Here is a 15,942-nt window from a genome sequence, read left to right as displayed (position 1 = left end):
GGATTCGGTCGTCGTTTTCTCCGTGGTGTGAAACGTCTCGTCGAGGCAACGTCGACGTCGTAGCGCGGGCAAACGAACGATTTGCTGCGATCTGTTCGCCGTGACACGGCAAGATGCATCGAGATCGAGCGGAATTGCAGGCTGCCGTACGATTTTTCGTTTGCAAGGATCGCATCGTCGGCTCATCCGCAGGTCCGCGGGTGCACGCGATTGCGGATGAGTCGAGCGCGGGGATATATAGCGACGATAACCGTAATCGATATATAAATGCAGAGTAAAGAGAAAGTACGAGAATAAAAAGTAGTCAATAAATTGGAATATATATATAGAGAGAGAGAGTGGAGAAAAAGAGGAACTTACCGGATCCGGTGGGAGTCTGTAGTCCGTGGATATTTCGCTGCTCGCACTGCGTTCTTCGGTCGACCTTTCCCAGTCCATCTCTTTTTTTAACGACTGCAAACGAACACATCGGCCGCTCAAAGTAATAATTGGATAGCCGTCGCTGGTGTAGGGGGAAATGTGGCAAGGTGGGGTCGAGGGGCGAATTGAGGTTAGCGTTTATTTAGTTTGCCTGTCTATGGGAATTGGTCAGATGCCATGCTGATCAATTCCGTAAATTAAAAAGCAGAGGAAAAATTATTATGGGGATAGATGAGGTATTTTAAAGCTGAGCTGAAAGTAATCAAGTAAAGGAATATGATACTTATGAGGAATTATTTTAGAGATGGTTTGTTTCGTTTCTGAGATATTGAGTTATTTAGTGATAACTTAGAATTTGTTAGAATGGTTTCAGAAAATATATTAAATGTTGTTTAGCTTTATGAAAGCATATTTTTCGATTTTTGAAAGTTAACAATATAAAATTTTTCAAGAAACGAAGTTGATCAGTTTGGCTTCTGAAAAGATTATATAATAATGCCACTTTTCTGAAAGTTATTTTAAAAATGTATATTCCAAGGATTTTACATAAAAACAGTCGCATAATATTCTAATAGCATGTGGAAAAAATATAGTATGAACTAATCACACATTTTATGTAATAAGTTACTGCATTTAGAATTCGAATTAAACTCTATAAAAGGAAATTGAAACGATCCTATATTTTGAACGATCATGATACATCCAGGTTTTCTGAATATTGATACCATACTCAGGGTGTTCGACAACAGGTGTCAGAAATTTTAAGGAACGATTCTACACACCAACATAGCAAGAAAATTAAGTACGATAAATATGTGTTTAAGACCTCGATTCAGAGTTTTAGTATTAATTACTGACAAAGCACCTCGTCTGAAATGTCTGACTTTGGGCTTATTCTACTGGCCTTCCTGTATACGATTTGAGACGTATTTTATTGATTTCTCTGTGTCTATCTTGGGACATATTCTACTGATTTCTCTGTGTCTACTTAGAATTTATTCTACTGATTTCTGTATGTGTGGCTTAGGGCGCATTGTACTGATTTCTTTGCGTCTGACCTGGAATGTATTGTACTAATGTCTGTATGTCCGACTTTGTACATATTCTACTTGCTTCTTTATACCTAACTTAAAGCTTATTCTACTGATACCTCTTTGTCTGGCTTAAAGCTTATTCTACTGATTCCTCTATGTCTGACTTAAAGTTTATTCAACTGATTTCTGTGTGTCTGACCTGTTACATATTTTACTGATATTCTACTGTCCAAGTTAGAAAATATTCTACTTATTTCTCTATACCTGATTTAAAGCTTATTCTACTGATACTTCTTTGTCTGACTTAAAGCTTATTTCATTGATTTCTATATGTCTAATTTAGGACACATTCTACTGATTCTTCTTAGGTCTTATTCTAACTCTGAAACAAAGTCTTAAACGCAATTCTCTCATTTCTGAATTTATCTTCATTTCAACATGTAGAATCACCCCAGAAAATTTCTGGCTCCTATCCTCAGCCACTCTGCACATAGATAACAATATTATTATACGAAAACTGCGTCCAAATTCTTCCTTAACTCATTGTATACTCTAAACTCTAAACTACATTAGAAACAACACAATGGACTGGTACTCACAAGTGGAACTTGCTGAACTGGTGGTAACCCCGACGGACCCGCGAGAGGTTCTGTACTGTGCGGGGACGGAAGTCGGCTCTGCGGTAGGTTCAACGGTAGCACGCCAGGCGTGCCCCCTGTATTGTTACTGAGGCTCATGTCCGACGGTCCACTGTGCACCGAGATCGGGCTCAGCGAACCCCTCGTCTCCTCTAAGCTGGCCGCGTCTTCGGAGTCCCTCCTGGGTCGGTCAAGGGCCAGGGGTCCTGGGCAGGGGCTACCGGGTCCAGTGGGCGACGGCGGGCAGTCCGTCATGTCCACCGCCTCGGTGGACTCGTTGGTGGGCGGTTGGGCCACGTTCTGCTGCGTTTGCTCGCATTCCTTCGCGCCCCCCGAGGGCACACCCGCGCCCCCGCTCGCGTTTCCTTCCCTGTCCCTCTCTTTATTGCTTGCATCCTTTATACTCTCGCGCTCTCGATGATGCTCTCGCGACGTCTCGCGCTGTATGCCCTCGGACGTGGTCGTGTGCTGTTGCTGCTGCTGTTGCGGTTGCTGTTGCTGCTGTTGTTGCTGCTGCTGCTGCTGCTGTTGCTGCTGCTGTTGCTGCTGCTCGTCCCTCGACGCTACCGCCGCGTTGATGTTCGTCATATCCGCTAGACCCTTCACCTTGAGGCTCTCCGCTGTCTTGAGGAGGGCCGATAGCTGGCAGTACTCGACGTTCACTTCGCCTTTGTACATGAAGTCGACGAGGGTACGTAGCTCGGCGAAACGTACGTCCTTTAGGATGACTATGGGGTGGCGGTTCGGGTGATCGAGGAATAGGGCCTGGAAGTAGCTGGAGCACGCGGAGAGGACTACCTTGTGGGCACGTATCGAAGGTCCCTCCGTGCACGCCAGTGTCACGTCCACCAGCGACTCCGACTCCAGCAGTTGACTGAACACACCCAGCAAGTTGCTCTGATGATTGTTCCACCTCAGGCAGTAATGCTCACTTCCCATGTCTGAACTGCACCCCGCAACCCTGCTGCAGAAGAAACATTTGTACCGGGACGTGTTACTCCTCGGCTCTGTCATTCGTTTCGAATCTTTGCCTTTCGTTCTTGTATTCATTCTTTCTTTTCTTTTCTCTTTTTTTCTCCCTCCTGCTTTCTTTTGTTCTACACGTCGCTTCCGTGCATGCCGTCGAGGCTGCTCGCTGCTTCGCCGCTGAAGTTTGCGGGAGTGACCGTGCATCTCAACTTTCGCCTAATCGACTGCGATGTGTTTAGAGAGAGATTGGAGGCCTGGCGATATGCTGATCGAGTGGATCGGAAATTGGGCGAACGGTGAGGCACTGACTATTTTTAATCAGGAAAGTGGCTGCGCGATGTGCCCTATGTGAGGCTTTAGCGAATTTTTGGGGGTTAGTGTAGCTAAGGGTTGGGACCATGTAGTTTCTTTAGTTTAAGTGTGACAGACGAAATCGTATGTTAATATTTTCTCATCTTTTTCATGCTGAAGAGTCCATGTGATCAAAAAACATTTTAGTTTCAAATTTAATAAAAATTTATCAAGGAAAAATGTTGAAATTATTTATGTTATCCCAGAAAGAATAATATCCTAATACTGACTGTCGCAGAGAAGCACCTGATCCTACTCTTTTTAAGCTATTTATACTGTAAAGAAATCTACCCTCAGTAGACACCACTGTCAAATAACTGACTGAAGAAGAATAAGTCTTCATCCAGAAAAGAATCACTGGAGAAGGTTCGAAAGACTTCTCTTGATTCTCCAGCTGTAAGGAAGTTTAGCTGTAAGGAAGTTTATTTTAAGCTAAATTTCCAAGGGAGTGATGCACAATCTACCCTCAGAGACCCAATTAACCCTTTTCACTCAGAGGTCCTGATTCCCCATACATTTTGTCCCCCAGAAGTAACAACTGAATGCAAAGGTTCAATCTAAACCTCAAAAGCATCGCCGCGCAAACACGACTCGGTTCAAAATAATTAAGCAACATTATACCACTCGTTTGTATCGGTTGAGGATCCGTCGCATAAATTAACCGCGCATCGTTCTCAAACGCGCCGCGTCCCGCATGAGGCTGGATCGTTCGGAAAAGAACATGGAATCGTGGATGTCTAAATTGGAATTCCTTGTCCAGCAGGGGGAAAACCTTACGCGGGACCCTTGACTAGCGTTATCACTATTTCCTAAGACATAAATCAGTGTCCACGGAAGCGCGAAACCGCGGCGTTCGCCTTGCGCGACGCGATTTATTCGACGCTTGTTTTTCCGACACTCGGCCATCGTTTAATTCTGGCCACGAAACCGCGCACGCCTTCGCCGTTGGCGAGGTCAGCTCCATTGGCGATGATATACCGTTTCAAAATGATTTACTGGCTAGTTGTGGCTGGATGAAGTGCGACTTCGAGACTGTGGAGGGATTTCCTGTCGTCAAAGAGAGTTGCGTGAGAATTAAACTGATTCTTGTAATCGGTGTTATGAATCCTAGGGTAGCCAGAGTATGCTTAATTATTAATATTTTGTATATTGTTCGTGTGTTCCTAGAGAGGAATATATATTGGCATTTTCGAATGAAGAAATTCTACAATTGATTAATAATTGATTAAAAAATGAGTGTTACATTTACAAGGAATATCAGCTAATTATCTAAGTATTGTAAATATTAGACTTCGAATTCTATGAACCTATGCAAATTCGTAGAATATTCCAAGAAATTCAACAGGTATTAAAAAACAAAAAGAAGAACATATTTTTCAGAGTATCTGAAAGCTATCTCATATGCATATATGAATTATTCAAATTAGATATTAAATATGTACGTATTTTTGAATAATAATTTTATTACATAAACAGATTGTCAAAACTTTGACGTATAAAAATGAATAATCTTTTATACGTCTCTCTGATTAACTGTCGTTGGTATTTCGCGCAAATTTGTGTACACAAATTGCAAATCAAGAAAATATAAACAAAAATTTTTAATTTCAAGATTGTAAGGAAAAATAGTACTGCAATATATTTATCGTCTGTACTGGACAGAACACTTAAGGTTTTTTACTAAATGGTACAGTGGTTGTGAAATTGCATGACATTATTACATGGTAAAAAAGTTTATTAAACGTCATTTATATAATAAAATTTCCGACGCAATTAAGAAGGTTGAAAAATTTCTCAAAGAAATACATTACAAAATTACTTTTCAAATAGGCTGCTTAAAAAATTGAAATTCTGAAAACCTGTTTACATAGCTAAATCTGCTTTTTAAAAAAAGACATATTCAATAAATTTAATAATACGAAGTAGTTGCCATATAGAAAATATTAGAAACATCTTTTCCACCCTCAACTTTGAACCACTGTCTCTTTCCAAACATGCACGTTTGTCAATATGTACCTACATCAACGCTCAAAAGTATTTGATCACACGCATAAACTAAAATGCCAAACTAAATACATAATAAGAAATAAGTGTCCTAATTTGATATGGATAAGAAAAATTTAACTATACTGTGCTCTACAGTATTTTTTGTTCCATTGAACCCACATGTAATAAGAGATCTAATACTTTGTGTGATATAATAAGAGTACTCCTATGTCAAAGTTTTAAATTGAAGCTCGTGAACAGCTTGGGAACTACTTTCTAACAGTTGTAGGCTGTGAGCTCGGGAACAGACCCTTTGATCTATCGCTTCCCGACCGAACAGTGTTCCCTGTTCGTTGAGGAGCTCTCTATATACTGTTCACTGTTCGCAAAAATGTCTACACTACCGACGAACTCAGTTCGCGAGCTGCTCGCCAACAGCAGTGTGGACCCGCCATAAGGGTGATAAAAAGTTTGAGACCTGTTTGCAAACATTGTTTGCGAACTGTTCGCTGGTGTACACTCAGCTTAACACTTCCTCAGGGCTCCCACATTCCGCCATCTGTTCCTCTCATTCACCCCCACAACGAAAGGGTAAAAACCCTCGAAAATACAAGAACAAAACCTACAAGATCAAAAAACCTCGAATCCCAAGAAAAACTACAAACCTCCCAAAGAATCTCTAATATCTCACCACGCCAAATCAATTCTCCAAAAAAAAAACCCCAAAGTCTATTTCCCTGTTTCTTCGTTCCCAGCACGCCGACGCAGAGATGCACGCGCGATATCACTCGACGATGCCGCGGCTTATCTTCAGTCGCGTTTATTGCGTACCCTGTTACTGCTGCGTCCCGACTGCGTGAACGGTGCAGCACGCACGTGTCACGACCACGTGCGCCCGCGCATGGAACGCACGCGTGCTACGCGCGTAATTATCCGCGCCGCGAAGCGTTCGCGTGATGCATGCCCGCGGATAGGCGCGATGGCGTGCACAGGGCCGCGCGATGCTCGCGTGATTCGCTCGCCCCCATGATAACGTGCCCCAGCGCGATAATACCAGGACATGTCGTAATAATAAAGAGAGGAGAACATTTTTACCGTGGACCAAATTGCCGTGGGATTATTAGTTGTCGTTGAGCGTTTGAATAATTCTGTTGCGTTCCAGCGTACCTACGTGGCGTGGGACACAGTCAGGTTGGCGATGGGGGTTTTAATTAGAGCGACTTATGACGCTGCTGGGGAAAAGACGCTGGCGTAAGGCTGGCTGCTGGGGCTCAGGGATCACTGACAGGCGTTGACTGTTGGCAGCTGATAGTGATTTCGTTGCGATGATGGAGATAGGGTTAGTGTACCTAGTGCTGGACAGCATTTGGTGCTGGACATTCACTGTCTTTGAAAAATGAAAGGCAACAAAGTGGCCAAGTTACAAAAGTAAAGGGGGATTCTCTGGTATCACTTTTGTAGTTTGGTTGTTTTGTTGCGTTTTATTTATTGAAAATATAGATACTGTTTTATGTTAGGTGTCGTTCAGTATTAGGTACACTTAGTCTGTAGTGTTGAGAGAGATATGATTTATATGATTTATCTCAATTTATAGTATTTAGTATAATTATATAGTTCATAATTTTTGATGTTTTAATTAGTTATCGTATTCAAATGTTTATATAAGGTAGTTGGGAAATATTAGAGTTTCAGATAAGTGATTCATTTTATCTGCAGAATTTCTATCACTTGCAATTACACGAGAGGAAATCGATATACAGTCCAACACATAGTATGAAGGCTAATAGTGTATTTTAATACACTGCATTTGACTTATTACGTAATTAAATTCATCTTATTAATTTTAATCAATTATTTCACAAAGTCAATACACTTTTAATGACGGTTTTTTATCTTATTAAATCTCTTGTACCATTTCATGAATGACCTCATTATATATTAATTAATATTATTGAAGTTATGCATGTATTAATGAAGTTTTGCCTCGTACTTATTAACGTTTTATTAACTAACCTTATATACTTCCTATTTTTAGTAAAAAAAAGTACACATTTTAATGAAACAATACAAGTAGAATGAGTGAGCACGCAAGATAAAGTCGTGGAATTTTATCTGATAAATATGCTAATTTTTAATCTAGAATATTCAAGTTCGAAATTTTTAAATGTTAGAATGTTTAAATATTCAAATACTTTAAAATATTTTCAAATATCGAAATTTTTAATTATGCGAATTTTCAAGTCTTCAAATATTCAAATGTTGCAAAATCTAGTTTTTCAGATTTTCAAGTTTTCAAATATTCAAATATTTGAATATTCAACTTTGAAATTTTCAAATATTAAAATATTATAATACTGAAGTATTTTAAAAAATTTTCAATTATGAGAAGTTTCAAATCATCAAATATTAAAATGTTGCAATCTCCAATTCTTCAGATTTTCAAATTTTCAGACACTCAATTTTCAGATACTCAGAAACTAACTGTATAGTATGCAAATACTACTAGTGTATCTTACCCAACTAACATCGAATTCCAAATCCTCTCTACTGGATGGCGAAACTAGTTTCAATTACAAGAATTCAATCATCAAATCAACTTGAAATATTGAACATCGTAACGCTTTTTACGAATTTCCCCAGAAGAAAGAAGCTTTCTGTAAATTGGGTAAAAGTTTCGGTTGTCTCCCACGCGCATAATGTCCACGCTCCCTAACGAGCACCGAAAAGCCGCGATCAAGTGTTCTTCGGGAATTGTGTCAAAAACTGCGCGCGCCTGGTTCATTCTTCGCCTGGGCTCGAAAAACTTCTGCGTGTTAATTAGAGCTTGCGACGGAATTTGCATCCGCGAAGTGTCTACTTCACAAAGTTCCAGCGGCGCGAAGTTCGCGGGGAATGCTTACACGTGCGCCGAGCACCAGGAAAAAGAATATGATGATGCGACTAATTCAAGAGCCGCTGCAGACCCGTACCTAATGATACGAAAATGATCTCGTTGACTTTCATGCGACTATGCCGAAACAATGCACATCCGATCGTGCCTTTACACACGGCATTGTTGGAATGCCAGGCGTAGTTCAAGCGTTACAGTTGTTTCTTGACTAAATATAGCCGTAACGCGTAGTCACATCGATCACTTTGCGACTATAACGTTAACTGTTGCTGGAAAGCCACAGTTTTATAGTACCGATCATAAGTATTCGAATGGTGTCACATGTTGAGAAAATTACAGGTGTCTTTGTAGCAACTGGGGTATATTTTTTATATTTGTTTCGTGTTTTTATTATATCTTAAAATTGAGTAGATAATAATTACAGTGATTGTATTTTTAGGAGTGATTAATAGTTAGTCCAAGCAATAAATATCGGTTGCTACCAATAAATCTGCAATTTTCCCAGCCTGTGAAATCGTCCGAATACTTGTGAGCGATACTGTATATATGGCCAACAACAATGGCCTTATTGCATCGTTTATTTGCTGCACTAGTGACAGAGCTGACAAATTTGCTCTTTTTGTAGCTCTGTTTCTCTACTTTTAATTAAGTATTATGACAACGCAGAGTAGCTATTATAACAAGGATATTTAAAAAATAATTTCAAAGATTCCTTTTTCTTAATTATCCTATTTCTCTAAAAATCATGATTCTTTTTTTAATTAATTTTTTGGGTGTCTGCAACTGTTAGTGTCGCTAGAAGATACTATATGTATAGAACAGAAGAGGCTAACTTTATCATAATAGGAACTATACTTCGATGATATTAAATATTGTCAATGTATTATCAATATTATAACGAAAATATCAATTTTAAGAAAATAGATTATTTTAATTTCTATTGAAAATGTGAATTCTTTCATAGGAATCTGAAGATTAATATCACATAATAATAACAGTAAAAGTTCATGACCCAGTAATCACAAAAATCTGACAGTAGATAATTGAAATTTATATAATTCATGGTAAACAAGAACTATGTGAAACAATAATTTTGAACGTTGTCTGACGATGCTACAGTTATTTAGTTATATCTGTTTTCAGTCTTCCTAATAAGTTATGTAACATTAATTACAGAGCATACAGATTAATTTCAAAGTAATTCAATTCAATTACCTTGCGATACGAACAGTTTGATATTTAGATATAATCTTTGATAATAAAGACGGAAATTCTCTATTAAAACTTTTAAGCTAATATAACTCCATGTAAACACATATTTTGAAGTTCGACTTTCATTGTTTGAGAACGATGAGTTGGATATCCTATCAGAGAGAAGTTTCTTGCAACACTTGCACATTAACAATTTAGACTTCATTGTTTAATAAAATTATCAAAGCTACAAAATTAATTTAAACAGAAAAGACTGGAAGAAATGTTATGCAAATAAATTATATCGATACCTGTATCACCAATTTTGAAGACTCCAAATTAGAAGTTTGACAGTATCCCATAATGAAAGAGATCTTCACTTAAGATGGAACACAAACGATGCATTCTTCGCGCAACTTTCTAAATATCCTTTTGAGAAGGTAACAGTAAAGTAGATCAAGACTACTTGCGCAGGTCGACGCATTTCGTTTCTCAAAAGTTTATTCCAACATCCAGTCCACAAATTGACGGGAGGCGAAGAACGGACAAAGCCAGTAAAAACCTGTACCCTTTAATCATGGTTAAGAAAGAGGACAGGAATTCCACGTTTCTCACAAATGAACCATGCAACGATGCGCCCAGCTGACCTTTGCTTCTCACCCGCCGCCTTATTTCGTAACGTTCCCTTTTCACTTTTCAACGCGAAACTATTCTTCCTCGCAAAAATGGTTCCCTCCCTTTGATTAGTGTGTTTGACTAAGAAAAAGTTAAAAAAGAAGAAAAAGATTCTAAGGATACATTAAAATACTCGAACTGTCGATAAAGACTGCTATTTCATTTTTAAACACAAATTTTCTTTTAGTGTATCTAAGAAATATTCTTATTTGAAGGGAGAGGAGAATCGATATTTTCTTACTTCATTTTCTTAAAGCATAACATCTTTAAAATGTGTAGCGAAAAATTTATGCTTGAATTTGACGAACTAATCATTTTTGATAAAAAATGCTATAAATATGTACGAAAAGTTTCAGCTTCTTAGTTCATTGATTTTTCATTTCAGAAATAATTAAAAAATAATCTGTTCAAGTGGGAGTACTTTTTCAAGGGTGTTCTCTATTCAGCAAAAATTCGAAGTCATTGGACAGCTTTCACTGATGTTTTTCTTTGATTAAAATTTAATAGAATACTTTCAGTGATTTCCACAAGTATAGAAAATTAATATAATAACTTATAATTATTTTGATTAGTTTGTTTAAGTTTCATTTCATTCATAACTTGATTTCAAATTGTGACTCACATGTATAATATTACAGGAACGAGTATACTATTATACGTCCCTATAGGTAGTATGTTCGACAACAGGTGTCAGAAATTTTAAGATACGATTCTACATGCCAAAATAAGACAAAAATCAAGAGTGACGAATCTGCGTTTGAGGCTTTCTTTCAGAGATATTAATTGTTACAAAAGTACCTACAGTTCGCGTGAAGTGTCTGACTTGGGACTTATTCTACTGATTGTGCGCCAGGCGCAACGATTTCAATCGAATAATTCAGTAGAATGAGTCAAGTCAGACACACTACAGCTGTATAAGGAACGAAGGCTCAAATGCAATTTCATTGTTCTTGATTGTTGTATTATTTTAGCATGTAGGACCATCCCTTAAAGTTTCTGCTACCTGTAATAGAATACACTGTGAAATAAGAATAATCAGCTAATTAAATAAAACTAAAAACTAATTTAAAAAATGATAGCAAGAGATGATTGATGTTCCAAAATTACTATAAACAGACCAGCATTGTCAATTAACTCTTTAACATTGTAACAAAGCTGGAAGCACGAGAATGAATAGGATAACCAATTATACAACGTAGGCATAGAATAGCGTAACTAATTATTATTTAATTTCCCTAAATCTTCAAAACATTCAAGTTTTTTCATAAATCCAAGAATTTTCATATCTTCAATATATTTAGCTCTATTAAAACTGTCAAGATTTCCCTTAATTCCAAGGTCCACAATTCCCCCAATTGTTCGAAATATTCGCTTCCTGCAGAAATATTTCTCTTTCAAATATTTCAAACGCTGGCAAAGGTTTTCTAGAGCTCCTCGACTTCGATGTTCATAGCGATTCGAACTGATTGCCAGCCCCTCACTACCTGGGACCGTTCATCGCTGCAAGCGCGTAATCTAATTGCGTGCCTGGCTGGCGAACTGTTCACCATTAAAGCGATTGCACCGGGGTTCACTTGCTTGTCGTCGGTCGAGACACACGTGCGTGCGCCGTTCTAAACGGATTGACCCGAAGAAAACCCCTGAAATGACATAAATAACGGAGGCATGCACGGTGTACGCCGCCTTATGTAACGGGAGCGTGCGTAGAAAAACGTGGGACGCTGAAGGAACGCTCTTGCAAGAACGTCGGTCCGAAAGGGGCAGGTTTTCATGCGGAAAGAGTCTTAACTAATTAACGGTACAGGAGGTGTCGGAGAAATGATAGCAGAATCGAGGAGGGACACGATTCTACAGAGAAAAGATAAGAGAGGAATCTATAGAGTATTTGGATCGTATAGTAAGGACACTGCAAGAAAGAAATGGCACAAGAGACAGATTTTATCCTTCAAATCGGAGGCAGTATAAGAAATGATTTTTCAGAAATCTTGAAACTTTTGAAAATGTTTAAGGTTCTCGAAATTTTTTAAATTTCTTAGGGCTTTATGAGACTCTTGAAAAATTGAAAATTTGATTAATCCTGGAATTAGTAAAACTCTTGGAAGTTGTAGCAGGTTTTAGAATAATGGAGATCTTAAAAATTCTGGCAGCCATGAGAGCCCTCAGCGTTTAAAAAGTGTAGAGATTTAGAAATAGATTGCTATAGTCTTGGATCTAATAATAATTGGCATTTTAGAAACGTTCGAAATTTGGCGACGTTGAAAGTTTTCACAATTTTAGAAATTTGAAGGACTTGGAGAGTCTTGAGAATTTTGAAAAATTGAGAGTTAATATAAAAATATTGAAGATTTTAATAGTTCATGAATTTTAAAAGTTTTGTAAAGTTTGAAAGTACGGGAAATTTAAACATTTTGTTAAAAAGAGTTAATGATAATATATTAGCGAAAGCTATCGAGACAAATCCAAGGGTCCATAAAAATATAAATTTGCAAATTGCACCCTTTTCTCTGATAAAACAAAAATTCTAAATTATCTACTTCAAAGATTTAATCAACATATATAGTCGAACAGCGAGTTCTACCCTGGTTTTACGTAGTACGAAGTTAGTAGAAGATTTGTAAAGATTCAGACATGCAAACAGAAAGATGAAGATATGCAGCAAATTGAAGGACTGCGGTAGTACAGTGTGTAAAATTGCACGCTGCACTTTTTACGCCTTACTGCGAGTTAAGCTCGGTTTTATTCTCCTTTTCATGTCGCATGATCGTGAAAGTGTCGAAGTGTTCCCAGTTTACTATTATTTTTACAACCGTTTTCGTTTAACTTTCCATTTGAACGCGATTCCGTTGATTTACGATCTCACAGTTTCCATCACTTTTCCCACGAAAGATAGACACTCGTTGGAGCTCCATTTGTTTATGCAAAACGCGTAAACAGGCGAACTAAGGTATCGTAAAAGATAAAACTATTTTTCGTGCAGTACGATGCACTGGAATCTTAATGAGCTATCTGTTTTTTCGTAAATATTTTGCGACAAGAATAATTTCAAATTTTACTCGACAGAACCTTCGTTTGTTATTAACAATCGTCAGCGTTTTTCTTATCGTATTTTTCGAGGCTAGGAATATTCGAAACTTTTGTATTCTGATTTTTGCAAGTGTGTAAAATACGAATTTTGCAATTCCATGTTTTACTTAAATATTCGGGGGCTTATTATAAATTACAAATTTTAATGATTAATGAATTATAATAGAGCAGCTAATCACGTGTTAGTGAGAAATTCCTAGGGGCACATAGAATTAGGTATATATAAGTGAAACGCAATTTTATTTAAATTCAGAATTTCTTGGATATCGCATAACAACGATAACGATTCATTAGTACTCGCTATTAATTATTCGTCATAAATAATTAATAGGTAACATAAAACTGCGTGCATAATGTATCATTATCGTTACACTTGTAATCGCCATGATAAATAACGAGAACAACACGCGTAATAATGCTGCATAATCGTGAACCATGGAATGCAATTGTATGCAACTGATAATTCACATTGTTGCATTAAGAAAGCCTGTGCGTTACTTAATTATTTCTAATCTCACTAAACAGCGAGCGTGAAATCTTCGAAAACTTTATAATGATTCAAATATAAACGAGCAAAAACTGTGAATGAATAAAAGGATGTTTCTGTTCCGACGTTTTGTTTCATTTAATGAAGAATAATTGAGATTAAAGCTATAGGCGTTTCAGATTTAAAAATAGCTATTCCGAGGGAAAGAGTAAATTTGAGTGTGTCGAAAATATTGATAGACATTATACAGCATTATGCAAATTAAATAATCTTCGTAATTAAATGAATCCTCTCTGAAAACATTCACCTACTATGCCAATTTCACTATTATCTCTAGAGTTCTCTTGTTTGACAGAACATTCAATTATTTTTATTCCTTCTCTCTGATATCTCAAAGGAGTTAACATTTACGTGCATTTGTTATACATAGTAATATCATCCGAATAATTTTTGAAGTATTTTTAATTGTTATTCATAGCCCTTTATCTCATCAATAATGGACGCTATTATTAATCCCTGGCTACCATAGTTTCACAATTATAATTTCAGGGAGCACAATTCGAACGCTGCATATCAATTAACAAAATAATTCCCTCCGAATTCGACGCTTAGTCGTTTTGAATCAGTGTTACCAGGATCATTTCGCGTCGAGCCGCCGCGATTACCCGCATTTACGCGATGCTGAGCTCCATCATAACAGGAACGTAACACCCCAATTTGCTCTGCAATTTTCTCCTTGGATACGATCGACGTTACATCAATTAAGGAAAAGAGCAGAAAAAGATGGGAAGAGGGAAAAACGGAAACGTCATATCGAAGATGTAACCGAGAGATAATATACTTAGAATTATACGAATGGAAATAAAGTGATAAAAGTGGCTCATTTAATTTCGGTAATAGAAATATTAAATGAGTATAACATAATAAAAAAATAAATTTGCGTGAAGAAATGAAAATGAGTAATATTCAAAATTTAATTGTCTCGGCTACCGTGTCTGTTCGTGGTCGACTGTTTCTACTTCGTGAATAAACTGATACCTACTGCAGATTTTTGTGCATTATTTCTTCGTCACTCATTTTTTATGAGTTCTTTAAAATTGTGTATGAGAAAATTTAAAGACCTTTCTGTCTTGTAAAAGTCTCAAGCTTTTTAATTTATTTGGAGTTAGCAATGAGAATTCAGAAAATTATAATTTTTACTATAATTAAAATTGTATTTGTACTACTTTGATTAAAACATATTCCAAGTAACATGACACGGAACAGAATAATTGATGCTTTATAATTGATACTTTCTTTATTTATCTTGAAGTACTGTGCATTGGAAATACCCAAATGAAAAGAAAATAAGTAAATGTTATCATAAGTATGTACTGAATTATTTCTAAAGAATAATTTGTAATAAAATGTGCTTTTATTTATGGTTAATTGACTGTTATTTATCAAACCTTGTTTCACCAATATATTTGTTTACTAAACTGTAACTAGTTTTACATCTCTTAGAACACCTGCTTGAAAAATATTTCTCGCGAGAGAAGAATGGAAAATTTTTGGAAGAAAGTATAATCAATTAGCACCTAATTAGGAACAATATAGAATCGAGGCAGTTAATGTCCAATTATAATTAATGGTATTCTTACATAATCAACGAATATGTTCCCACCACACTGTCTTGTCCACGCCACGGAATTCCACTAAGCAAGGCGGCTCCTCGTGTGCGTGAAAATTACTAACAAACGTTGCCTTTTGATTCCGAAACATGCGAGATCATTAATTCCCTGTATAAATATGCGTATCCGCAACAAAGTCATAAAAAAGAGCTCTTTCACTCGTCGAAAGGAAATTATGAAGTCACGGGTAACTCTCGGTTCGTCAATTAACATGTTAAATTATGTTGATTTATGTGGCAAGCACGGCGCGGCGTACAATTACTCGTATAATTTAATTTTCTATAACCGCGTGCGCTAACCTCCGACAATTATCGGCAACATTTTATAATTCCAATTTCCGTGCAATTTATCGACGCGCAGGCGTCGAGGGCGACGCGTGTACAGACCTTTTCGTCGGCGCATAAATTCGTTCACCTCAATTATTATAATTGCGCGAGACAAACGGCAGGGGAATTAAATAACTGGACGATTTATACACCGAAATGAATACGCTGCGGAAGTCGCAATATCGAATGCTGTAATGTTGTACCTTTGTCGTAAACAGCCA

General features: G+C 37.2%; 1 protein-coding gene across 2 annotated transcripts in view; it reads right to left on the bottom strand.

Moving 5' to 3' along the window:
* The window catches only part of Mamo (zinc finger protein 628-like), an 82,342-nt gene that overhangs the window by 46,672 nt on the left and 19,728 nt on the right, over positions 1-15,942 (bottom strand). Inside the window, exons 2-3 of one of the 2 annotated variants that reach the window (XM_076383622.1) lie at positions 2,054-3,285; positions 361-453 (exon numbers count right to left, since the gene is read on the bottom strand). In XM_076383622.1, coding sequence (XP_076239737.1) covers positions 361-453; positions 2,054-3,265 — 1,305 coding nt within the window. In that variant the 5' untranslated portion in view covers positions 3,266-3,285. Of the gene's footprint in view, positions 1-360; positions 454-2,053; positions 3,286-15,942 lie in introns of those variants that run through there. The other variant, XM_076383623.1, reaches the window with a different exon arrangement.

The sequence above is a fragment of the Calliopsis andreniformis genome, chromosome 8, assembly GCF_051401765.1.
Source record: "Calliopsis andreniformis isolate RMS-2024a chromosome 8, iyCalAndr_principal, whole genome shotgun sequence".
NCBI classification, from domain to species: Eukaryota; Metazoa; Arthropoda; class Insecta; order Hymenoptera; family Andrenidae; genus Calliopsis; species Calliopsis andreniformis.
Note: the sequence above shows the minus strand (reverse complement) of the source record. Positions and strands in the feature narration are given on the sequence as shown.